At 55.0% G+C, this 25,314-nt stretch overlaps 1 protein-coding gene and 1 long non-coding RNA gene across 3 annotated transcripts in view; one reads left to right on the plus strand and one right to left on the minus strand.

Moving 5' to 3' along the window:
- Spen (spen family transcriptional repressor split ends) overlaps positions 1–25,314 on the plus strand; it is a 158,207-nt gene that overhangs the window by 70,923 nt on the left and 61,970 nt on the right. For both annotated transcript variants that reach the window (XM_077676171.1, XM_077676172.1), the window contains exon 2: positions 21,988–22,302. In XM_077676171.1, the coding sequence (XP_077532297.1) occupies positions 21,988–22,302 (315 nt within the window). The remainder of the gene's footprint in view (positions 1–21,987; positions 22,303–25,314) is intronic.
- Positions 5,369–6,739, minus strand: LOC144144646 (uncharacterized). Its single transcript, XR_013317293.1, has 2 exons — positions 6,009–6,739; positions 5,369–5,919 (listed from the first exon to the last, which is right to left on the minus strand). It is a non-coding gene; the product is annotated as an uncharacterized LOC144144646 (long non-coding RNA).

The following is a 25,314-nucleotide window of genomic DNA, read 5'->3' on the forward strand; positions in this document are numbered from 1 at the left end:
GCTTTGTCGCCCTCGCTGCTTCAGCTGCTGATCGCGCGCCTGCGCCTGGTGCATCGCGGTCGGGCCCACTGCGGGCTTTGAGGGTGGGCCGGGTGTTGAGGCGATGCCGTGCCGCCGCTTTTCGCGCTGCTCGGGGTTCTGTGTGTGTTGTAGAGCTTGTTCTCTACGTGCCGCTGAGAGAAGTCGTCGCGTTAGTTTAGTTTTGCGGTATGAGGGGTTGCAGGGCTGGAACTACGTCTGTGTAGGCGACGACGTGTTAATCCAGCTTTGAGGCACGGCGTTATTTGAGTTCGTTCTTCCTATTGCGAGTAGAGTTTACGAACGATAATGATGCCTCGAAAACCTTTGCAGATGTCCTTCACCCACTGTTTACATTAAACGTGTGTGTTTTCCGAAGTTCTTGGCTTCCAGCGCGCGTCTGCCTGATTTTTTGGAGTCAAATTGAAGACGGGCATTGTTGCCGCGACCCTTGTTCTTGAAGCCGGTCCTTGCAACACGCAGTCGACACAAACCCTCAAGTACTTTTCTGTCCTGGCCGAACGTTCTTTTGCGAACAAACCTGGTCACCCCGCCATGTTTACAGCCGCGTTTCTTTAGCACTCCTCCCTATCTTGTAACGTGAAGTGGTGGTAACGATAGTGGCGGGGATGTATTGCGGCCGTCATTTCTCTTTTAAAGGTGGACGTTACGAAATGAGGCACTCCACCAAACCCTTCCTCTCCGGCAGCCGGAAAGGTTTGTGCCACCATTGTAACGTGATCGGCTCCGTGCACACGGTTACCGCGCAGTCAACCCGGGCTCGCATCTCCATCGCCGTTATCCAAGCTGAACTGTAGTTGCTTTGCGTTTGCAAGGGACTCTCGCTTGAAGCGAACAGATGTGGGGAGTCACAAAGGCCGCATTCGCGGTGCGGCTGGTCGATTCTGCCTCGGTAGGTGCGGGAGCGGATACAGAACGAGTTGACCCGGCACTGGAGGAACTTGTTTGCGTAATCCGCGAGCTGTGACGGGTAAACGGAAGCGGCTACGCGGCCCGATGTTTTCCTCGTTCCCAGTAGTACGCAGGGGCGGCGGCGGCGACGTTTCTGTGGCTGCTCGCGGTTGCTGGCTGCGCAGCCGCCGCCGCCTGCTGGCGCCCGTCTGTGCAAACAGGCGAGCGCGTTCCGCCGGATAAGCGCCCGCCTCGCGTGCTGCTGTTTGAACGGCTGCGTCGCTTGGCGCTGGCTGCAGTTTCTGGGAAGAGCCCAAGTTCATTTGTGTTCTCCGTCGTTTTTCTTTCTTTCCTGCCTTCCCCGTCCTTGTTGAGCTTGACGTCTCACTCCTGTCTTCTGCGCGCAATGCATCTGTGAGTTTTGCGGCGTCAGTTAAGACTACCGAGAGGAATGCGTGCGAGCGTATACTCGGCCATTAGTGAGAATGTGCATTGTGGGAACACGCCCATTCTTTCGAGCTCCGCTTGCGACGTCCTCGTACATTGGCTCCCCTTTCTCGTGACGAGCAGGAAAGTCCTGCTGTCGACACCGTCTGCTGGTATGCTTGAAATCTCGAGAGCGGCTAGGCGAACGTCGGTGAAATGCAGGCAGCTGCGCACTGGTTGGAAACGAGCCGCTTGCGAGTGCGGGATTCGCCTGCGCACAAGCAAGACTTGTGTTTGGCGTTCTATTCAGGGAACACAAATGCGCCACGGTGGCCGTCGTCTCTCCATACAGCGCAAGAGGCACGACGCAACTCGGATGAACGGGCGGCTTACGCTTGGGCGTGTCAGCGTACGCTCGGGCGGCGCCACTGCGGGGTCGGTGGAGCTGCGTCTACAATTCAAGACGCACACGTGCTCCGCTTTAATTATTTTTGGTGTCCAGAATGCCCTCGTATCTGCAGCCGTTTCTTGTGCGCGAAAATGAGGCGGTTGCGGCAGTGCGTGTTGGGTATTCGCCTACGTGTTTTAGATGGATAGGGACCTAGCGAACGGCCAGGCACACGGACCACTGGTTGTGTTTCAGCTCTGCGCGGGCGCAAGAAATGGCGCGTGCGCGAAAGAGAAGCGCCGCTCCCCTGTGGGGAGGGCCCTGTCTGTCCATTTTGGGCGATGCCAAGTCGTTGCCTAATGGACAGCCGCGTGCAAAGCCAGTTGATGCTGACCCGTGTCCGAACGGCGTGCGCTGCAAGAAGCCGTCGGGCTCTTCCTTCTGCCGCTCTTTTCCAATGTTGCCTGCACGTATCGCCGCGCCCGTATCGTCGCCGCCGACGTGTGCGTGCTGCAACGCCCCGGCTGGCGCAAGCAGGCCCCCGCGCGCCGTTTGTTGCCGCCTCGATCACATGTGCCATCTCATTACTGGGCGAGGACCAGTGCACTTGGTGCCTAGCCCCGGGTTATGCGCTGTGGATGGCGGCGTTTATTATTATGCAATGGCGGGGGGAGGCGTAGACGATGACCGCCAACGGGAGCCACCGGCCGTGCAGCACGGGCCACGGAGTAGTTTTCGGCGGGGTGCGGCTCGCCCGAGGGCTCGCCGCTCCCGAGCGCGCTGCAGCTTCGCTCCCCTCGGCCTGCCATTTCTCCTCTGGCAGCGAGGTCGCTGACCTCCGGCCTCTTCGCTCGGCCCCTCCTCAACTCGCTGGCGTCTTAAGCGGTCGGCTGGGAATACGCGCGCGTGGTTTGTGCAGAGAGCAAGTATGTGCGCTAGTTTGTGCGGAAACGCGGACATGTTCCTATAGCACGCTGGTTAGCTTCTGCGTCGTGCCGTCTGAGCGAGAAATTCAGGGCGAATTGAGTCGTTTCCGGCTGTTGTCGAGGGAACGAGATATAGACAGCAGTGAGGACAGTATGGGAGGAGCATCGAAGTCACTTTTGCATTGCCTCTGTGCTTCTGAAATGTGCCTTACCATGCCGCAGGATGGTAAACTGAACGCGGGCTTTAAAAAAAAAAAAAGCCTGCGAGTGCACAGCTCTGCACTGGACCTCAGAATAGGTCAGCATGTTTCGGTTGATTCATTGATTGGCTGGCGCCCTTCGTAGCAGCGAAGCCGCGGAAAAATCGAACTGCACGCATGGCTTTGCTGACCTGCGTGCACCAAGCGACCCGTAAACGGCTCGTGCCATCTTTTGGTAGCGTGCAGCACTAGAGTCGTGCCTAATTACAAGTATTCGTCCCGTCCGAAATGCTGCTCCTAAAGGGGCGTTTGAGCTAGCTCAGAGTGAACATAGCGGCTTTGAGACTATATTCGCGAACAAGTTAAGAACAGCTACAGCTCATGTACGGTATCACTCCGCCTAAGCGACGGATCCGGATGTCAACGGGCGCGCGAATTTTGAAAGGGGATTGCTATGAATGTGTGGTGTCGTCGCTGCAGTTGTTTATAAGCATATTGAGTCCAAAAAATCACGGAAACGGCTCTCGCCATGTTCAAAATATTCCCAGTAACGCACTACTTGCGCCGCGCGGAGTAACATCCGGCTGTGGCGACGAGGCACAGCGGTCCGTTGCCGTGAGTGTAGAGAGTGCGCCTTCCCACTTTTATACCTACCTCTTTCGCCCTCTCTGTTATCCCCTGAACCCCATTCCCCCAGTGCAGCGTACGAAATCAGGCTCTACACCTGGTTAACCTCCCGGCCTTTCTTCTGTCTTTTCTCCTGTCTCTCTCTCCGTGTAGCATTGCGCTGCGCCCTGTGTTTCTCCGAACAAAATGGGGGGAGGGGGGCCTTGAGAGGCGATTTTGGTCAATCGATGGTTTTTAGGCCGCCTTGAATCGGAGTAGGACAGTTGCAAGTTGGGCGAGTTGGTAGGTGTTTATAACTAATCACAGTGCGAAAGACGGGACACACAGAAGAATAACCACTGGACAGGCGCTGATCTACAGAACAGCGCCTGTCCAGTGGTTATTCTTTTGTCTGTCCCGTCATTCGCGCTGTGATTAGTTTTGAATCAGGGTGCCGATGAGTCGAGGGTGTTGCAACAGATATTCCCCAGCTGAAATAGCCGTTCGCCATCCAAAAGTACGCGTGAAGGCGGGACTCGTGTGTTCAGCTTGGTCCTGTAGCGGAGAATGAAAATAACAAGCTTTCGCCCAATTACACATCCGCTTTGCCTCTTCTTTCCCGTTCCCGTTTATTCCGTCGCACCCCTAGCGTTTTTGACCCCGAGAATGTGTCGTCGTGTAAAACACTATGCTCGTGGAAAGGAGCGAAAGTCGTCGAAGGGTGGGATAAAATGAGCGCGGTGCAGGAGGGTCGTTGAACTCGCCGAGGCGTGCCTGGAGCAAGCGACCTGCGCTGCTGCCAACCCGTTATCTGACAACCAGCGGGGCGTCGGCCGATACGGGCGCCTGGCCTGGTGGGAAGTCATAAGCCGCGCTCCTAGCTGGATGCGTCGTTCAGCTCCTTCATTTATTTATGTTTTTTAGCTTGTTGGGCGCAATATGCAATAAGCATGATGGATTCTGGTAGCAGATGTGCGAAACAATCGCTGTAATTAAAGTAACCCAAATTGCGGATACCACCCCCTCCCGCCGGAAAAGAAAGCAAAAGGGAATCCATATTTCACGTTGAGTTCGCCGGAAGAGGGTAATCACATGGTCTGGGAGGTCGTGGTTGGTAGAGGCCGCTCAGATTTATTTTAAAAAAACCTGCGCCGTGCACCGATGTCGCAAGTCCTTTGCTCCGCCGAGTTCCGTTCGTTTTGCCCTACGCAATAGTGTACTCGTACTTCACTGGCCCGGAGGAGGCGGAACTCTCAATTGTGTCCATTTCGTGTCCGTTGCGAAACGTCCATTTCGAGCGAGCCCTGATTGGCTGAAAGCACGCTACCCGGGTGTGACGCAGCACAAGCGAAAGGATGAGGCTTCAGTTCCTGCGCATTTCACTGGTCAGGGGCCTCGCAAGTGCAACTGCTTCACGGTTGAATTGAAAAGGGCGCGAAATGGGCATTTTTGAAACGGACACAACTCGAAATTGCGTTGCGGCCCTGCCCAGAGCTGGGTTGCAAGTTCAAAACGCTGCCAACGGACCGAGTTGAGTGCGCGCGTTTCATGGAACGGCTGGCTTCAGTCGCCACGCCACGTCTGCGCGCTCACTTTGGCAAGGCTGGGCCCCGTGTCTGGGTGGTGCATATCGCCAAGTGTTCGCAGACAAAGCTATCGGGGGCAGGCGCCTGCCGGTCGTTTCGCACCCGTGGCTGGAATCTAGGAATCGCGGCGCTTATCGTAACGTGGCGCGACACGGCTCGGTGATAGCGGAGTCTCCGACCGTGGCCTTCCATGTTTCCGTCTGCTCTAGCGGTCGGTCAGTGCGCCGCTGTCGTCCTTTTAAGCGGCCCATATCCCGGGGCTCACATAGAACCCCGGACCACGCTATCGCACCACTCACTGTTAGCCTGTTTTTTTTTTTTTCAGATACTGTCTAAGCTCCACCCGCTGTTGGGATCAAAGAACAGGTGACTCGACGATCCAGTGCTGTCGCGTGGGTTTCTTGACCCACCTCGTGTGCCGCTTCACGCGCTAGCATTACAATTTCCCGGACATCCTTCATTTTCCGCGGTACTCGCCGTTGCCACATTGAGGCCAACGCTGCAGGAAGCGTTCACTTCCTAATCTTGTCGTCAGCCCATTCAGTTCAGCGATACCACGTAGCGAATTGTGTGCGAAGACTACTTTCGCGAGCTTTCCTCGCTTCACCGCGTCCCGGCGACGTTACGCAACCCCCGCCCGCTCCGACTGAATTTTTCGGTCCGCGCCTACGTGCCTGCCCGACGTTTGCCGCTTCTGCTGTTGCCCGAATGCGTCGTGGTGTCGGTGAGTGGGGCCCGGCTTCGGAGTCGGTCGTGCGTGCGCCGCCGGTTGCAGTCGCGCACCGCTGAGCTTCGCACGCCGCTGCACGGCTGTCCGCGTTCGTCGCCGCCCAGCGCCCGGGTGGGTGGATTCTGCGCTACAGAGTGAAAGAAACCGCCGCTGCGTCAGGATACTGCCCCGACCGAGTAAGAGCGACTACGTGGAAGTCGCTCGGAGGCGCCGTACCGTATGAAACGTGGTGTCGGGAGAAGCGGTTGGCGCTGGTACCAGGATCTCAGCTCCGTCACGTCGTCGGCGCTCACGTGACCCCGTGTTAATCGCCGGCGTTTATTAACGAGTGGCTGCAGCCGTGATCGATGCGCGCATAATGGCGGCCTCCCTCCTAATGAAAGTGGGTCCGTCGGCGCCAGATGAGCGCCGCCTGACCCTTCCCCTCCACACTGGTGATTGCTAACGCGCACCGATGGCGCACGTAGCGCTTGCCTAGCGTGAGCGTGCGCCTCTTCTCAGCCGTCCCGGCCGAGCACGCGGAGAGGGCTGGTGCAAGCGACTCGCCCGGGCTGGATGCAACGGGGCTTTCAAAATTCCCGCGCCAGGTGCCACTCGTTCCAGTAACTTGGTTCTATTGGCTTGCCCAAAAACGAGAAAGCCCGCCAGTCATCTGCCCCGACACACACATTTCCCCCGGTGTCGAAGCACACGATCTCAAGCTGCCGTCCCGTCTGCCCCGCGCTCAAAAGAAGACGTGGATGGATTTGACGTTCCTCGTGAGACTCAAAATTCTAGTTTTGTGCCTGCTTCCTGTTTTCATCGTTTTTGTCCATGCCTTAGGCGTTCCCGCGCACATAGGAGCACCATTGCCTGTCGCTAATGTCGCCGACAGTTATAATTCATTTACGCGCGAACACGGGCCGAAGAAGCGTTGCGAATTTTGTCGGAAGCCCCTTGCAGACTAATGGCGCCGCTTCGCGTTCTTCCAACTTGTTGCCTCTATTTCCTTCGTTTTTTTTTTTTTCCCCTCTGCCTGGCCGCCTCGCGGCGATTGCCGCAGCGAAAGGGGCCTCTTGCCTAATCTTTCTTCAGCAGGTTGACAAAGGCGAATATATATAGCACGGGGCTTCGACACGTGTTGCTAGCGTCAAGAGGTTTAGCCCAGGGCATTTAACACGTGGGCCTCAAATCACAGGGTTTCTAGGTGGCGGTTAGGAAAACTTGCGATTTCGAAAGCCTCGTGCCATTAACCCCGTTCTCAGCATCACCATCAGCCTGTTGAGAGAGAGAGAAAGGAGGTGGATGGGGAGGACGGTTGTAAGTGAGACTGTCGAGGCAAAGACGCCTTGCTTGCTGCGCCAAACAAGGCAAGGCATCTTTACGGTCACAGCAGGAGAAAGGCCTTCCCAGCGCTCATAACCTGCACTGTCTGAACACAGCGCCGCCCCGAGTGTTAGACATTCCATCCCCGCAGTGATCCCCGTGCGCGTTTGCCCCGGTGTCAAAAGCGTAAGGTTTCAAATCGGGCTACCACCGCTGTGCTAAGCCTTACGTTAGAATCCGCCGTCTACCAGATTTGCAGACTCTCTCAGGCGCAACACAAACACGGTGTTGCAGTATTGCACTTTTTCTTTCGTTTTGCAACGACGCTCATTTCGACCTCGATCGCAATACTCGGCCCCTCGAAGGACAAGCATGCGTCGTGGTAGGCTTGCTAACGCGACGCTTTGGTGCACTGACTTTCCACGAGATCTCCGCCGCAAAGCGTGCGACTACTTCCTCGGCAGGGAGAAAATAAACTTATTGAGTTTGCTAACTGTGATGCGCAAGGAAAAGCTTATTTGAGGTGGCCGGAATGTGCGACAAGGCTTCTTTGCAGGAGAAATACGCCCAGGGCGGGGAATGCACCCGGGCTGGCGTGTAGCATCCAAAGACAAGCTTATCGCAGCGTTATTCGCCCTCGGGTGGAGGAGAATGGAAAGGCGAAAGTTTGGCACCAGGCTATTTGGCCCAGGTTCCCCCACCGACACTTATCTCTGATGACAGACTATCTCAAATGTAGGTCTCTCTCTCTCTCTTTCTCACACACAAACGTTTCTTACGTTATCAGCGCGTACTCGCAGTTTTATAAAGCAAGCAGTGCATGTTCGAGCGGGCGCAAACCCGTATATGTGGGCTACGGTGACGTTTGTAGCTGAAGCAAGCGGGGCCCCCTGTTTTGTCCCGTTTTCTTTCCTTTCACCCGTTCGGTTGGGCCTCGAGCGTTCCAGCGGGGCGCACTTTGAACACTGCGAGTGTCGGCCGCGCGGCAAATGCGGGCTGTTCGCAGCGTACGGGCGCGTGCCTCTGTGCTTCTGCGGGCCGCGAGAAAGCGGGGCGGGCGTTGCTGCAGGTGTAGCGGCGCGCCTTTGTCTCGCGCCGCCAGCGCGGGGCTGCAGAGACAGCGATTAGCCCTAATCCCCGGGCAGCAGCAGCAGCACGGCTCCGCTGTGCAGAAGGACACTTTTGTGCCGCCGCCGCACATCTTCCCTTCCATTCTCGACTCCTGCGTCTCTTTTGCCGCCCTTTTCGTTGTACTCGCTCGAGGACGACTCGCTCTCCCTCCGGCGTTTCAAATTCTGGCCGCCTTTCGCGCTCTGCTCTCTCTTTTTTTTTTTTTTTGTCTCGCTTTTTCCCGCTCATTCTGTGTTTGGGAACTTCCCTTTCTCGCCTTCGCGCGCTCCGTCCCTGCTTGCATAATGGCAGTGTACTTTGGAAGAGGATCCGCAGAGGAAAAGGGGTGCGGGCGTGGGTGGGTTCTATTCTTTGCGCTCGGGCTGCTGTGCCCGCCGGGATGCATTTTCCCCCTCGCCCCTGTCAGATGGAAAGGGGATCGAGGCTCTGCCTCGGGTCGGGTTCGCGTTTCTTCCTCTCGAGAGCTCATCGTCCGTCGCCGAGGCCCCGCAGCAGCCGCCCCACCGGAAGGATTGACGTCGGGGCGGAAGGGAAGGGGGAGGAGAGGCGGTGTGTTGGAATACTGCATGGCGTCTGCTGTGCCGAAAGCAGCCGACGGGCCGCGGTTACCGCGGCAACGGTTGCCAGGGGGCGCGCAGGCGCGCTGCCGCTGATGTCCTTTCGCGCGCTCCTATTGGTCGGCGGCGGCCCGGGGTTATTCGTTTGTTGTTTCCCCATTCGCCGTTTTTGTGTCCGCGTGCACGTGCGCCGCCGGAGGGTCCCCGACGCGACGAGGACTCCGGCGCCCCGAAAGAAAAATAAAGCGAATAGAACGGAAAGAGGGGAGAGAGGAAGCCGGAGACGGATGGCGAAAGGAATGGGACTTTGGGTTTCTGCTCACGCTAACCACGCATTTCGGTGCAGTGCAGCAGAAGCGGCCTTCGTCCAATCTCCAATGCGCCCAGAGTTGGAATTCAATTTTGCTTTGTTCCGAGGAGTAAGCCTCGCCAGTCACACGGCCAACCTAGGAGGCGCTTCAAAAAAAAAAAAAAAAAAAAAAAAAACGTCTTTCAAATTGCCGACCGAGTAGCGGACACCTTTTTCTTGCTTTGCTGAGGCTTATTTTCGCCGCTCAGCGCACGCAGCCCTGAGCGGAATTGTTCTCGCGCTCTGGGGCGGGTACACCGGGTGTTCAAAATGGATTGCGAACGGTGTTACAGCGGCGATGCGCACTGCAATGGGTGCGCGCGTGGAGCATCGGCAGCGTCCAGGGCAATCGTTTCGTGAGGATTCGCCAGAGCGTTGTTTTTCGCGAGGCAGTAGCGCTTTGTTGCTCCGATACGCCGGCGTTCTTCGCTCCACGTAGCGTGGTACGCTCGGAAGAACTTATCCGTAGGTATTTGGGGCTAGGCGTGGCTGCAACATCGGGGATTGTGTGGACGCGTATTCGTCCATTGCTTTCGCGTTACCCTCCCGCAGTTCTATTCCTCTCTGGTCGGGTTTCCCTGGCGTGGGTAAAATCATCTCGCCAGGAGTTCGCGCGTCGAGGGACACAATTTATGGCAAGCCTGTGCAGTTATTTCGCCTTTATTTCCGTGCGAGAATGGTGAGAAATCTTTGAGTGCAGTTGAAAGCAGCCATGCATTCGTTCGATGTTAAAGCTCTGCAAATTACTAATCAGTTGACGCCCTACCTTGTTTTAAAGCTGCTTTCACATGTTTAACTCGTTCCATGCACGAAGCTGGCCTGGTACGTGCTGCTGTCTTGTAGTAAGGAAGGTGGGCTTCATTCATCCCTTGTGTTGCAGACCGTCGCCCTCTGGATGTAGGACGGGCTGTGGATGGGTTCACCTTCTTCTCCGCCGGTTCCCAAATGATGGACAAGAAGGGAGTGGGAACAGCTGACTTTCTCGCAAAGACTCACTAAGAACACTCAAGTTGACCAGTTCTCCCCAGTCGTTTTAACGCTGGGCTCTCTTCCGCGAGGTAGGCCAGTGATGTCACCCCAAAATAGCTGGTAGCGAACTTCCGGCATAACTTTTTGAAGCAGAGAGCGTCGTCGCCGTGAACTTGCCTATTTCTTTGACCCAGCTGGCTGTTTCGCCTATGTCTTGTGTGGAACGGCTACAGTGCAACTTTTATCCCTCTGGCTGGGTGTCTGCGCTCTTTGTACTGCATGGCAGATCACCGGGAGAGCAAGAGCAAGCCCTGCTGGATAGCGTATTAGTGTCGCAGAATTGTCCGCAGTTGGGACAGGTGCCCCAGATGCAAGTTTGCGGCGAAGAGCCTGTGTCAGGTTCCACAGGGCGCCGTACTTGGCGTCACCCTTGAGCGATGACTGGGGCCCTGTCAGAAAGTTTTTGCCCTGCTGGCCAGTCTACGTGAAAACTCCCGGCCCGAGTGCTCGGCGGCGCGCCGTTGATTTCACTGCGTGCCACTGCAATGAAGAATGATAGACCGTGGCAGTCGATCCCGCACCCGCGGCGACCTTGTTGACTCTCCTGCGCTTCCGCGTGCCAGTTGGTCGTCCAGACCTTCTGGTCCTGCTGGCGCGTTTCAGCCCCAATCAGCTCGGTGTTGACTTCTCACGCCGACAATTGGAGGCGTCTTGGACGCCGGCCGTTTCTGCTGCGAAATGTAGCTGATTATGCGTGCGGGTCTTCACGAAGCTAATGCCTGCAGGGTTGCTCACGCGCTCGCCCTCAACAAGTTCTTGTACTTTATACCTTACACCTCCTTCACCAACACTCAACTCAATACCCTTGAGACCGCCCTGGTGGGACTCTACAAGGCAGCACTGAACCTCCCTTATCACCACTTCTACATATAAGGTTTTTGCCACGGGCCTCTTCATTCCCTTCGCTCTCTCCTGAATCTCAATCGGGATTCCCAGCTTTCTAGGCTCTCATTACTGGTTCGCCCGCGAAACTCTTCACCGGGCACCGTTGATCCCCAGGCCCGGGACCTCGGAGGACGGTGGGAGGCTCTCTCTGCGCCGTACCATCAAGGAGGTCTACCTTCAGCTCCGTCTAGACAAACGCCTCTACCCGCCTTCTCACCCATCACCCACCGTAACGGAGGCTCGACTCCTCCGGCACATCCAATGAATGCCCTGATCACTCCCTCCCTCCTATTCCTCTATCTCTACAGATCTGACCCCTCTTGCCCCAACTGCCCCACTGCCTACGCTGATTTACCTAATTGCCTATTCTACTGCCCTGTGGATCAGCTATCCGACTCGTATCCCTCCCCATCTCTTTCCATCACCACCTGGATCGACTGGCTTGGCTATGAAGGAGAAGAACCGCGCAGACTGGTCGCCCAGGCGGTCGGCATGCTCGGCCTGTAGCTTCGGCCGAATAAAGGTCTTTTCTACTCTACTCTACTTACTATGCGGCGCGTTGACGTTACGGCCGTGGCTTTAGTGGAACTTTTCGGAATGCTATGTTAATGGATCTCGAGCACCTCCCCTCGGTGGGTGGTGGTTGTGGTGCAAGCATCTGTAGGAGCTGTTCTGTGAGAGTGGTTCCTCAGACCTGCGTTGGGCAGGTAGGGCGAGTCTAACGGAGAGCAGACACTCCTGCCAGAAAGAAGATGTAACGCTGCCACTCAAAGCGTTGTAGCAGATGGCCTGGTAACTTATCTTCCAACGTCCGAAGTAGAGGAAGAATGGTCTACAGGCTCGGCGCCAGCTCCGCGTGGCCGTTCCTGGAGGAAGCGCCTCAACTTCCCCTTCTTTCGTAGTTTGCTATTGACGGAGGTTGATGTTTAATTGCGCTCATCGAGACGATGCGCTAACTGTTCCTTATCCACGCAGGTACGGACGTTGTGGTACCTCACGCTAGAGCAGGGTGGTAAAAAAAAGTTTTTTTTTTTTTTTTTTTTGGGGGGGGGGGGAGTATCTTAATGAGAATACATGAGAGGTATGCAGGGACCGTTTCGGTATGATAAGCAGCTGCTGGTCGTTGAGACTTTCGGGCAGAAGCATCTCAGCTGTGCCCTAAAGTCGCCTACTTTATTGGTATCGGGAAGTGGCGTTTGCATAGCCGTTTATGCACGGCCCAGCTGGCAAGTGACCTTATCTGGCGTGATCAGGTACAACGCAACAAATTCTACATCGTATCTGCACACGCGCTCGCAGATATTTTCGCAGTTCGATGATGCTCCCCCGATGGGTTTTCGGTGGTGATTACGCTTGAGAGAGCGGTTTTGTTCGCGTTCATGAAGCGGTGTCCACATAACTATTTGTTGATCCACGAGCGCGCATAAGCTGCCAGGTGAAGGTGTCTACGACCTCGTTTACATGGCTCAGTGGCCAAGGCGTGCTGCTGAGCCCAAGGACGCGGGTTCGATCAGATGGAGGGGCAAACGCCGTGTGTCGAGATTTCGGCGCACGTTAAAGATCCCAAGGTGTTCCGAGATTAATCACGAGCCGTCCACTACGGCGCGCCGCATAGCGCAGGTGTAGCTTCGGCGCGTAAACCCCCGTAGTTGGAATTCTGCCGTGAGGGGTTCTGGGATACGTACTTCCTGGGCAACGACTCGTTGCTGTGGCCGCTGCGCTTCTATCACAGCCGTAGCTGCAATGCATGTGACAGTGCGTTTACAAGCTGATATTTTTCAACTTCGCTTGGCGATCTGCTTCCTCTGCACTCGCATTTGTGCCAGGCGGTAGGAAAATTTATGTCGCTTGGGCGGCCGCCATGGTTGACGGTGATCTGCCAAACGACGAACACGCAGGGAGGAGAACTTTAGCCTGCCTGTCGCTCGCCTCTTACCAACTGCTCCCCCTCCTCCTCCTCTTCAAGTCTCCCCATGGACCGCCGTGATAATGACCGCCAAAGTTCAACCGTGCTCCGCGGTTGGCAGTGAAGCAGCGTGAAGCCCGTTCTACATGGAGCGAATTTCGCCTGCGAATCCGCAGGAACGAACATTCGCACTTGCGAAGTTCGCAATGCCTGGAATTGTCGTCTACATGGGGCCTGCGAACGCCGCGATTTTCGCATTTCAGATGCGCCTTGTTTGCAGACTGAACTAAGTTTGCCACCGGCAAAGGTTGTTGTGATTTTAACAAGGGTGGTTTTATTTTACTTTCTTGGCAAGTTGTTTCTGCCTGGTTTGCGATAAATATAAGTTTATTCGCGGTTTTATATAAGAATCGCCAATTCTTTATCAATATAAGCCCGCACAGCAGAGAAGACAAACGTTTTGGTGTGCCCGCGCTTTTGTCGCGCTCATACAAGCAACGCCATCTGGTTGCCAAGTGTGCAAGTGGTGCCGAGCTTTGCTCCTATTGGCCGCAGGTCCGGCCCCTCTACGCCGCACACGCCGCACGAGCGGCGTTTGCTCGACCGCTTCAAATGTTTGGCACTTTGCCGCAGCAACGAAAAAAGGTGGTTTTGCCGCATGAGCGGCGCCGCATCAGCGAATTCGCAGGCGAAATCGCTCCATGTAGTACGGGCTTGACTCAGAGGGTTGGCTCGCTGCCGCCTTAGTGCCTCTGTCCACTGACACGCGGGCAAGGACCCTGCGACGCCATGAGTCCGAAGCAAACTTTTGTTTCGAAAGTACACAAGTTACCGTGTGTCTTGTTTTCGCGTTGTGTGCTCGCCTATTGCGGTTTCTTGAGAGCTGCTCAGTGGCACTGACTGCCTTCTGCGGCCCTCGTTAAAAACTTCCGCGCCACCGACGCGCCCACACCGCCTTCCCTCGAAGCCGTGCTAGAAAGAACACTGCAAATGTGCAGTGTTCTTTTTCGCATTTCAGTTCGGGTTCGCTGGCTTTGAGCTCGTTCAACCTTGTCTCTTAACAAGCTTTGGCCTACCCTACGCTCCGAATGGAGCCCACTTAGTCAATAGAGAGTTATGGCAGAGCGGAGAAGCGGTCCCAGTACGGTACCCGGTAGGCGACTGGCGCTACTGCTCGTGCGCAGAGGTGGAAAAACTGGCTGTGCGCAAGCGCAGGTGTACCGGGTACCGTACCGTACCGGGACCGTCCTCCGCTTTGCTAAAACCCTCTAATCACTGCTTTTCTCAGAGCATCGTTGTATAACGCTGTGCCCCAAGGAGTCTGTCAGAGACGGGAGACAGACTCACGTGCGTTTCGTCAAAATCACATCTATGACTGAACTTGTATGGTATTTGTAGCATAGGTTTTGGTTTGGTTGCTATGTCCGAAACGACTTCCTGACGTCGTGCAACGCCTAAGCGACCCTTTCAAAAACACCCTGCTTGATGTGTGCGTAAAGATGTCATTGGTTATACAGTGTAGTTAAACGGTTTTTTTTTTTTTTCTGCGGTTCGTGTGAAACCCTGCACGTCGGTGCTGTGTGGAGACCGATATTACAATTGATACCACGAAGAGCTGCCAGAATTTAGAGACAGGCTGCAGTATAGTGAGCAGTTACTTACTACTTTACTGGCTACATCATACCAGAAGCAGCCTGAAGACGTGGGCCAAGCTTCGTAGCTTCGCGCGGCATTACAACTCGTTTCACACCCACGTGTACAGGTGCGGACGGGGCTCGCCACGACTCTAACGTCAGCCCCGTAGAGTGTACGCCACATTGTTCTGCGAATTTCTTGGCTGAAGGAGCGGGACTCGTTGATTTATCCGACTGCTTCGGCGCCTCGCAAGACGGAGGCTTTTCTCAGCGGCATCCTTCGAGACGGTCTCAGTAGTTCTACACGAAGTGCTCGCAGGATAGTCGCGCTGTCGAACGAGACCAGTGAAACGATTCATTTGCATAGGACGAATTTATTACGTGATGTAACAGCGCTGGTGTTGCATATACATGAGCACCCCGCGCGCGCGAGCGAGCCGTAGCTCGCATAGGCCTTCAGAAAGCCTGGTCTACCCGGCCGGCGGCTGTGGGGATGCTGTATGAGACGGCGGGGCGAGGCTGACGGCTGAGGGGTGCAGGGAGGGGGAGGGAGAGAGAGAGAGAGGCCGTTTGCCCTGAAAGGGTGGCTGCGCCGTTTTTATTTTCTGCCTGCGAGGACGAATGAGGGAAGGCCTGTGGCGGCACGCCATTGGTCCCGTCCTCGGGAAGGACGCGAGGAGCATGCGGCCGTTGTAAAGAGGGAAGGGGAGCCGCGTTTCGAGGTGTGCGCGCAAGCCCAGCAGGGGGGGGGCGGCAGAGAGATAGAGAGCAGGAAAAGGAAAAAAAAAAAAAAAGAGAGAACGCCCGCACGCAGTAGAAGAAAAAAAGAAAATAAACGCGCCTGCGGCGCTGCGAAGCCGGGCAAAATCCCACACCCAAGGTAAAAGACGAGCGAGAAGGACGGGGGCCCAGGCTGTCGCAGTGGGGCGTGCGGCGCGGGAAGAGACGGAGGAAAACAAGAAAAAGAGCAGAAAAGCGCCGATCCGGCAGTGGTCCAGGTCACGTGGGCTCGTCAGGTGGCAGGAGCCCTGTGGGAACGGCGTCACGTGACCTTCCGAGCTGCCAACTCGGCCGAGGGACCGTATACGCACCTGCCGGGCGAGCCGTGGGAAGCGTACGCGGCCCGCCCGACCTGGGTTCCTCGGCGGAGGCGAACCGCTGCGAGGAGGGGTGGCCGCGTCTGTGCGCGCTTTGGACTCGTCCAACAGCCGCATTTCGGAGGTCGCTGTTCGCAAAAGGCTGCCGCCTTCGCTGTCAGCAGCGCCGAGTGTGCGGGCCCCAGTACGGCTCCTTGTCGTATGAGCGCAATGTAGAGAAGCTGCGCCGTGGAAAGTATGCCCAGCATGGCCCCATCCCGAGTATCGACAAGCAGTTTCGTTGGGCGGGTCGTGAGGGATGGCGGTGGGTGCTTCAATAAATCGCTGTCGGACGCCATTACAAACAGAACTATCGTCTGCGCATCCCAAGGGGCTTCTCTTTCAACCACGGCCGAACGTTACCCGCTGCGCTCTCTAGAGAGAGCCTGGCTGCAGAGCTGTACGATTCAGCCTCTCATGCGTCTTGTACCGGTTTTCGAAGATTTTGAGGCAGTTTTGTACTCCGAAAATTACTACGCCTGGGCAGTGAATATCGCGGTAGTGGACGGCTCACAGGCAATTTTAACCACCTGGAGGCTTCAAATTGGCGCGCAGGAATTAAATATCTCGACGCACAGGAGTTCTCGTTTTCTTGCTTCCATCGCGTAGACCGGTTACGCAGACCGGAAAGTAAGCAGCACACACAAAAAAAATCCGATGTGGATCTTCACATTCTTTCCATGTCTCATGCACTTGGCATTGATATTTTAGCATCATATGCGATTTGTGGTCGGTTACCGCGTGATCCCCAAGCCCGTATCTCGTAGCTACGAGCTGCTCAATCTTTGAACAAAGCAAACTACTCGACTATATATGTCGCGCATTGTGTGTCGCCTGTCAAAGTAACACTTAACTGTTCGTACGTATTTTTATTGCTGAAGCGTAGAACGTGAGCTCTTTGTCGGCGCACACCAGGCAAATAATCGAGCATGCCAGCAACAGCGTCACACAAGCAGATTCGCGATCTGAAGTTATGCGAAGAACCCGGCCTCCAGTAGCTTCCAGCAGTAGCCACACTCGCATAGCCGGAAACCATGGAGGGACCTTCGTGCGATTGCAGTAAAGAAGAACGCACTTACCGGTTTTCACAGAACGGTAATGTGCGGATGTGCTTACGCTCTTTCGGGGGGGCTCTGGGGAAGAGACTCGCCAGTCTCCTCGCAAAGCCGTCGAAATGAGCACGTTTGGCGCAAACCGTTAAAATAAGCGTGCCTGTTCCCCGAACTTTCGCCGAAGAGCGCCATCGAACCACCGTTTTTTTTTTTTTTTTTTCCGCCCTCGTCGCCCCTGTACGCAGCGAACAGCGGTTCTAGCAGCACTGCCTGTCGATTAGAAATAATTTGTCGGGTGAAGTGCTGGCATCACCACAAATGCCTGCGAGCGAAATCGTCAAAGCAGACGGCGCCGTTTATTCTCTTTCCTGCACTGCTCGGACCAAAACTTTTTTTCCTCCCACACGTAAAAGAGCGCAGAGTCGGCGGAAAGTATGCCCTTTGTATTTGATAATTTGGCTGCCAGGACATCTGCCACGGAGCGGACTGGTGGCTACTACGGCGTACACTTGGGAAAAACAGGAAGTCATCACCATCCGGAGGAGCACAATGCATGAATCGTGGATTTAATGAATCTCTTCCTCTACTTCGCTGCGAAACGAAGGTCACCTGTGAGGGGACGGTGGCGCAGCCATACACTTTGCTCCCACTTGGCCGTCTCGGATGACTTCCAGAGGAAAAGTAACCGCTCGGCCTTGATTGTTACAGACTCCGTAGCGTTACCTCACTCTTCGTAGAAACTCGCAGAGCTGCGCGCAGACGACGCGTACGTGTCACTTTCGGGGCACCTACTACAGCCTCGTTGAGCACGCGCGCTCCTTGCTGCTGCAGCTCTCGTCCGCTACTGCGGGAAAATCGGGGGTGCCGCGCCGCTCCGGGAAGAGCCGCCGTCGTGCTGTCCAATCAGGAGCGCGCAGCTGGCGCGGCCCCTCGACGACCGTGTGGTTGGTGCGCGCGCAGCCGCCGAGTTGCAGGATAAAACAGTGCCGCAGGAAAGTGCACGAAAACACGCTGACGTAGCTTCGCGCAGCGCCCCGCAACAGCCGACGTGTCTTTCCTCCTGCGCTCCATGGCTGGAGGCTTTGGGCGCGCGTTTTCTTTTTTCTTTTAATCTTCTCTCTGTCTCTTTCGTTGCTTTTGGAGGTTCCCTCCTTTCAGCCAGCCTCGCTCTGGTGCGCCGTTCTTTCCTCGGCGCTTATTCTTGGGCTGCTTTTGATGCTCGTCTTCTCTTCGCCTCGACTCTGTGCGGCGCACTTACGGGGCCGCCTTCTGCGTGGCTCTCTGTTGCTCGGGTTGCGCTGCTCCTGCTGGAGGGTTTTTTGTTGTTGCCTCGTCGGCGTAGCTCGCTGACGTGGCGCGCAATTTGGACCGGCGTGTTTTGGGCTGCTGCAGCCAGCGACTTCAGAATGGCGCTCCCCTTCTCTGTCTCATCTCGCCCCCTCTGGGGAATAAATAAGCGCACGATGGGAGCGACGCCGAAGTAAAGAAGAACAGGCGCGATTTTGCGAGATAATTACGGCCGTCCAGAACTAGTGCGGACGTAATTGCGCTTCGCAGCAGCTCTGCCGACGACTTCTGCTTTCGGCAGTGCGTCTACGCCCCCGGGCGCGAGACAGCGCCGTCGGTCGTGTCCTCACGGTTTTTCTTGCGTTGGAACTGTAACTAGGGGTCGGGACGTTAGTGTTGCGAGATAAAATGGCTCTAGTAACACTCGGCCATGGAAGGTGCTAGTGGCGTTAGAGGAAAATTAGGAGGGGGCTAATGATGGATGCATTTCGTCGCGACTGTGTGCCAGTTAGTCTAAGGCTAGGTCGGAGAACATCAGTAATCGTCGCAACATTTGTCCTGAAACGACTGCGGTATTTAAATTGCTATCATTATTTCACCTAGCGATCCTCAACTCCGCATAGGTCCACTTATTCACTGAAGATACGCTTTCAGAAAAACTCCTACGATTCTGGGGTTTGATGAAGAGCGTTCTGAAGTTGGTTCCATGTTCTGGACCAAACTATAGTTCATTTCAGAAGCTGCGTGCAGACTGTGGAGGTTACATTGTTGTAAAAAGTCCGCCCTCTGAGGGCTCCTAACTCACCGTGAAGGAAAGCGACCTCTTAAGATGCGCCTTTGCATTGTGGCTGCACCTGTCCGGAAGAGATACAGAGTGTCCTTTCAAGGCTCCCTTCACGGTGAGTTAGGCGTGCTCATGTAACGGCGAAATTTGGTCAAATGTCTGGTTGGTTGGTGCTGATCGCAGTGAAGCAGTCGAGGCGTTGAACAAAGGTTAACTTGTTTACTTCATGATGACATTTACTGATCTTTAACACGTACAAATTTGAAAGAGTGCACTTATTACATCAAATGAGAAAAGCAGTCAATAGATCAAGGGTACTTAATGGGACATGGCCGACTGGATCGCGGGCTCCCGGCGAAAGGGCCCGACGATGGGCGGCCGAGTTTCTGAAGTGAGTCCGGGTGCAGGCCGCCCGCTGCCCTCTGGAGCGCGCGGACCGCGACTAAGACACTTTTTGCAGCCAATCGGGGAGACGCTTGTAAACACCAATCAGCCATGTTCCCGCCAAAGTGAAAAGGACCAATCAAACACAGACACAAGGTTTGAACCCGAAAACGCGCGCTTGGAGAATTATGGGTGTAAAGAAAGCAGTTCAGACAAAACACACTAAAGTAAACAGTGGAAAAGACAGAAAGGTCGTCTGAAGTACACCGAGTACCCGGAGCCCGAAAGCGACCAGCGCACACGCCACGCCGAAACCCAAGCTGGGCCGATGGTCCCCCTCTACAGCCGCGCCCTCCGGTCGGTCAGCGCGCAGACACACTCCGCATGCGTTTCTTAGAAAAGCTGGGCCTTGGTGGCCGAAGAAGGATGCTACAAAATAGGAAAGGCAAACTGAACGGGAGCTCCGCGGCACTCAGTTGGCGGACTGTTGACAACAATGTAACCTCCACAGTGCTGTGCGCAGCTTTTCTGGGGTGAACTATAGTTACTTTTCTTGGTTTACGTGGCTTACTGATCTGAATGAACTGTAGTTATTCTCGGTTCACTCGCATCGATAGCCTGCCGCCTCACAGCCTGACCCCTGGCGCACGTTATTCCCGCCGTAATATTTTGTAGAAACAGTCAAGTGGTCATCCTGTCTTGATCTGTGCAGCTTTGGCAGCACGAAGAGATTAACGAACTTCACCTGGCGTTTAGCCGGTCGGCTCGTTCTCCTGGTCGGCAGGTGCTTTAGTAAGTTAGTGTGTGTGTTTAACGAAGAAATGTTCCCCTGAGCCGCCGCCTCCAGAGACCCGGACGGCGTACGTGGTAATTGGAAGCGTGCCTATAACGAGTACGTATGCCGCCCCTCGTGCCGTCTGCGATCTGCCTGCCAGACTTTCCCAAATACGTGCGCTATGCTGCGCCGAAGAGAAAACTCTGAAAGCTTCCATTGCCACTTGGGCCGAAATACGGGCTGAAACTGTTACCATGTTTAACAGGGACGTTGTGCCACGTAATCGGCGAATTCTCCAAGCTGCTGCTGCACAGCGCTTTCTCCGTTGCTTTGGAGTATTTCAAGACTGACATCGTGAGAAGCGTACCGGGAATACATCGTTTTCCCGCACGAGCGGCGCGCAGGTTGGTTCGCACCATGTAGGCTTACCGCGAAGGCGCAAAGTGTTTACTCAATGATCGCGCTGTCGCAGAGAGGAACTGCGTTGCGTAGCTTTGTTCGTTCAGGTTCACGTTGTCGTGTTCGCGTCTCCGTGACTGCATATACCTGTCGGTCAGTCTCGAGGCCCGTACCGGTTGGCGGGGCAGTTCTCGCACCGAGAAAGTCGTTATTCCCCGCGCTGGTGCGATAGGTATGCCGTTTAACGCGCCAGCTTCCGTTAGTGCGTCGTCCCCCTCGCTCTGCCGGCTACGAGGAAAAGGTATTTCGGCGCGCGTTCGCCGTCGTCTTTCCTGCTTTTCCATATCTCGCGTTCCCCTTCACGCCGTGCTGCACGCATTTTTATTCTCTTCCCGGTGACGTAAAGTCTGCCAGTGATGCGGATGTTTTCGTGTCCGCCGACGCGGTGTTCCGGACGGGGGTCCGCCGTTTCGCTGCTCCGCTCCGCGTGCCGCACCCCTCCCCCGGCCACAAAGGAAGAGAGAGAGAGAGAGAGTAAGTTATTTCTGGTCAGATTAAGACCTATGCAAAGGAACGGACCCTGCTTCTTGTGGCCCGCCAGGTCCTTGTTCGGCCCGTGGAATGCCGCGCTTCTCCGCCTCTTTGTACGCCGTGCTGAGTGCTGGGAAAAGAAATACGCGGCCGTTGCGGCTCCAAGTTTGTGGAGAAAAACGAATTGACCTGCTTGTTACAGCGGGGGGATGCAATGAGGGGATTTCTTTGCGAGCGTGCGCAGAATTAAATGTCTGAAGGACGGTTATCGCAATTTCCGGGATAAGTTCGAGTGCGATTGAGTATTTACTAGCGGGAGGGGCGGGGGCGTTGTGATTCTAAATGAACCGTTCGCGTTCAACCTGCTTCATGACCCTAATATTCACTTTCTGGTTTGTTTAATACTTTTTTGCCTCCTTAACCGACGAATTCGTCGGAGGGGTTGCGTGCGAGCTACTGCCGATAGTGTGGCTGCTGCTTTTTTATTGTTAGCACGCTCCCTTCTTCGTTAGTGGGGACGACCATCCGAATAGGGAAAAGGAAAAAGTGCTACACGGGGGACTTCATGCTACAGCAACAACAAAAACAATAAAAAACAAACATGCCGCTTGGTTTGAATGAGCTGGTGCGCCCCGTAGATGTGCCATACCTGAATAGTGGCTCAACTGGGCAAAATAGGGCTGGAAACCACTGTGTCTTTGGGCGTCGCACTTGCGGGCACTGTCGTGCGCTTTGTTTCGTTTTCGTTCCGTGCAGGCTTATAAAATGGTCATGCTTAGATCTCTATTAACCGCTTCAGCGCTACCGCGACCACAATTGCGCGTGCACGCAAACCGTTCTACGTGGTGCGAATTGACCTGTGAATTCGCACCATGAAAAATTAAGGCAAGCTTGTGCGCACGGCAAACAGGTGGTCTTCATCATGCCCTCACGCTTCGTCGCCGGTCTGTGCGTGCAACTGGCGAGATGAGGTGGGGCGATAAGGAAGGCATACATGGCGCGACATTTGAAGGCCTACTGCCGTGGCTCACGTCTCGTCTCTTCCTCGCAGGTATGGCAAGGTGCAGAGCGTGAAGATCCGTCGCGATGCGGACGGCGTGTGCGCGACGGTGTCGTTCATCGACCTCCGGTCGGCGGCCAAGGCGCACGTGGCCGAGAACAAGCTGGACGAGCGGCTGCTCAAGACCGAGTACTACGAGCCGGCCGCCACGGGGGCCACGGGGGCCGCGCCGCTCTTCCAGCTGCACGAGGAGGCCAGGGTGCCCCCGACCTCCGGCGCCGCCCCCGGACCCCCGCCCCCACCCTCGGCCACCGTCGCGCCCCCGGGAGCACCCTACGCGGTCCAGGGACCGGCCAGGAACCCCAGGTCGGTGCTTCACTGCCTCTCCCTGCTTCCTGCGTAGCCCGCTGGGCAGAGGGTCGCACCGGGGTGCTGATGCAAGGCGCGCACAACGAGGTCGCTGCGAGTTTGGGGGAAAGCCCAGTTTGGATTTTGCTTGGGAGACGAACGCCTGGTGATGCCTTCCAGGGCCACCTTCAGATGTTGAGGGACTGAGGTTGAGGAAGCATCTTCCAAGTTCCTTTGCATAACTTGTCGCGACACACACCTGATTGGCAAGAATCTAAAGGCAGAACACTAGGCGCCAAGCGGCAATGCGTTTCGGACCTCTTGGCCACACTGTTTCTGGGCTTCGTTTGTGCACACCAGGGTTCTGCCTAGTTGGTGTCTGCAAACCAGAGGAGTGGAGCTTGTCCTGCACTGTAGATAAGTCACTGTCCGTCATGTTTGAGTACCAGGTCTTCTTCGTAAGTAGGGTGAACAGTGTGCGCGTGCAGTTCTAGCAGCAGTGTTTAAGGGTTCTCAGAGAGGGGCAATCAACGCATGCAGCTTTGATCTAATAATTGCACAGAATTTCTTTATAGTCTGCAAAATTCTAGCATGAAGTTATATGAAGTTAGGACTTTGTAAGGTGAACATTTCGCCGTGGGCAGTACAAGTCGAGGTTCCCAGAAGGTGCACCCTATGTCCATATCCAATCGGTATGACATAGGCCATCTCTAGGATGAAGCAGTTGTCCATTGTCCAACATTGTTGCCGGCAGCAGCATTGTATAAACCCTCTTTGCCTTTTGTGCCCCCAGTTGCTGGATTGATTTGTCTATGTACAGTTATTCAGACTTTGCCATAACCGCATTCCATACAGCATTTTGGGTTATGTCTAGGGAAGGTTCATTGAGGGATTTTTTTTTTTCCCTAGAAGGTTGGCATATCAGTGTGTGTGCCATATTATTCTGTCCTTTACTCCCACGTTTGCAACTTAAAGACTGCTGCCTGCCTGTACTCATTATTTTGCTGCACCTGGAATTATTTTAGAAATAAATGCATGTATCAAACGTTATACAGAATTGGGCATTCCTATGATAGTGGGTATGGTGCTGCATTGTTGCACGTTATGATTGGAGTTCAGGGCTTGGTTCACAGACCAGTTTTCTTTTAAGCATTTTTACAGAATTAGGGAGTAGTTAGAGAGCGTGGAACTCCGTGGACATCGGCCTCAGTACTCCGTGTAACTGTGGCCTGATTGAAGTGACCTGGCACGATGACGCTGTTTGGGCATGTGAGGCTCATGTTCACTCCTATACGCTTCGATTGACGATTTGTCGGGGGTGGTTAGTGGGATTAACTGTTGCCTGTGGCAGGCATCACTATTCACCAGACTGATTTGCGCCTAAAAAGGTGTGACGCCACTCGGAGGTATTCAAAAGTATTTTGCTAACTGCTTGTTTTATTTAAGTAGTTTTAATGTTAGACAAGTGGGGGGAAAAATAGAGGGAGAGAGAGTCTGAGTGAACGAGCCAGCGAGGGAGTTTTTCTTTTAGCATGATCAAAATAGTAGATTGTGTGCGTGTTTAATGTGCACTGGAGATAGGTTCGCGGCAGCTCTTGCTGTGCGTCGCCGAGCTGCGGATACCCTTGGATACTGACAGCCACGTACCCTGGAAGTGTGTGCTCTCCACAGTGCCCCACATGGTGGACACTATACAGGCCAGCGTGCTCCGAGACAGTGCCCAGCCTGGATGGATGGATTATCGGCGCTCAGTGACCGCCCCCGGTGCCCTTTATGCCCCTCCCTCGCCCGCCCCACCCACCTCCCAGTGCCAGCTGCCGACCTTCTCCAGGATTACCCTCCTTGGTTTACTCCTCCTGTTCTTCTGAGTTTGCATTACCCTCGGCTACGAGTGCCCTGTGACCTGGATTAAACGCTGACCCGGATGGATGCAGCCGGCGACATCGTGCGCCGATTGTGGTGACGACGCCCGCTGTGTGTGGTTGTGGTGATGCGGCCAAGTCCAGCTGCTGCCCTGTGGCTGGTGGGTGCCCCCAGTTGCCTGCAGCCTGCGGTGACGTCCGGTCAAGAGTGTGTGCGCGCTGTAACCGCCCCCTGGATTTGGGTTGCGGTTGCTATTTTTGCCATGGATGCTGTGACTTGCAGGAGAATGGAGATTAGCAGCTCGGAAGGTTTTTCAAATGGAATTTCCCTCACTGGCTCGTTGGCTAGCCCAGTAGAGAACTCCACTGATCTTTCTCTGTGCCCGGTTCACGGAAATATCAGAAAATGATAGAATCATCTCGTTATATACACGGCCTGCATGCCTCATGTCAATCCTAAAATGAGTTGTGCAGACGACTCTAGTGGCTTCAGTCATGTGCATGGATAACGCTGCGAACACATTGTTTTTTTTTCTTTCTTCCCCCCCCCCCCCCCCCCCCCCCGGAATGGTGATACTGCAAAAACATCTCGATGTGCGCCTCTGTCACCCCTGTAAAAGGATGGAGCGATATCGGAATCTGTTCCTAGCACTAGTGGATGGCAGATTATGATCGGGTGAAGAACTGTGTGAATAGCTCCTCTTGCCCACATCCCTTTCCCTGCCCTGTGTAATGTAATGTGTAATGCTGTGTAACATAGTCAGCCGTGTTGTGTACACCCAAGGACATATCTGGTTTGATTTCTATTTTGTTTGTCCCACATTTGTCGCGAAATGAAACGCACGTCTCGGCACATGCACGTTGGTTTGCGTCTGCCTTTTTTGCATGCCTGTGCTAAGTATGGGAAAGCGAGAGGGGTTATGTGATGTTGGTGAGCGTGCCATGAGGTTGCCGTTGGAGTCACTAAATAAGCTACGCCTAAGAGTACCGCCACTTCGTGCACCCGGAAGGCCACTCTAGCATCCACGCAGCAGAGAGAGAGAGAGAGAGAGAGAGGAGAGGCGCCCAGAAACAAAACAGCCGCGCCCGTATGTAAACAAATACCACATGGTGCTGATCGACCAATTAAAATCCTGGCGGCACGTAACAATAAGAGAAAAGAGTGCCG

The sequence above is a fragment of the Haemaphysalis longicornis genome, unplaced genomic scaffold (genome assembly GCF_048455015.1).
Source record: "Haemaphysalis longicornis isolate Haplotype H1 unplaced genomic scaffold, Haemaphysalis longicornis Haplotype H1 scaffold_7, whole genome shotgun sequence".
Lineage (NCBI taxonomy): Eukaryota > Metazoa > Arthropoda > Arachnida > Ixodida > Ixodidae > Haemaphysalis > Haemaphysalis longicornis.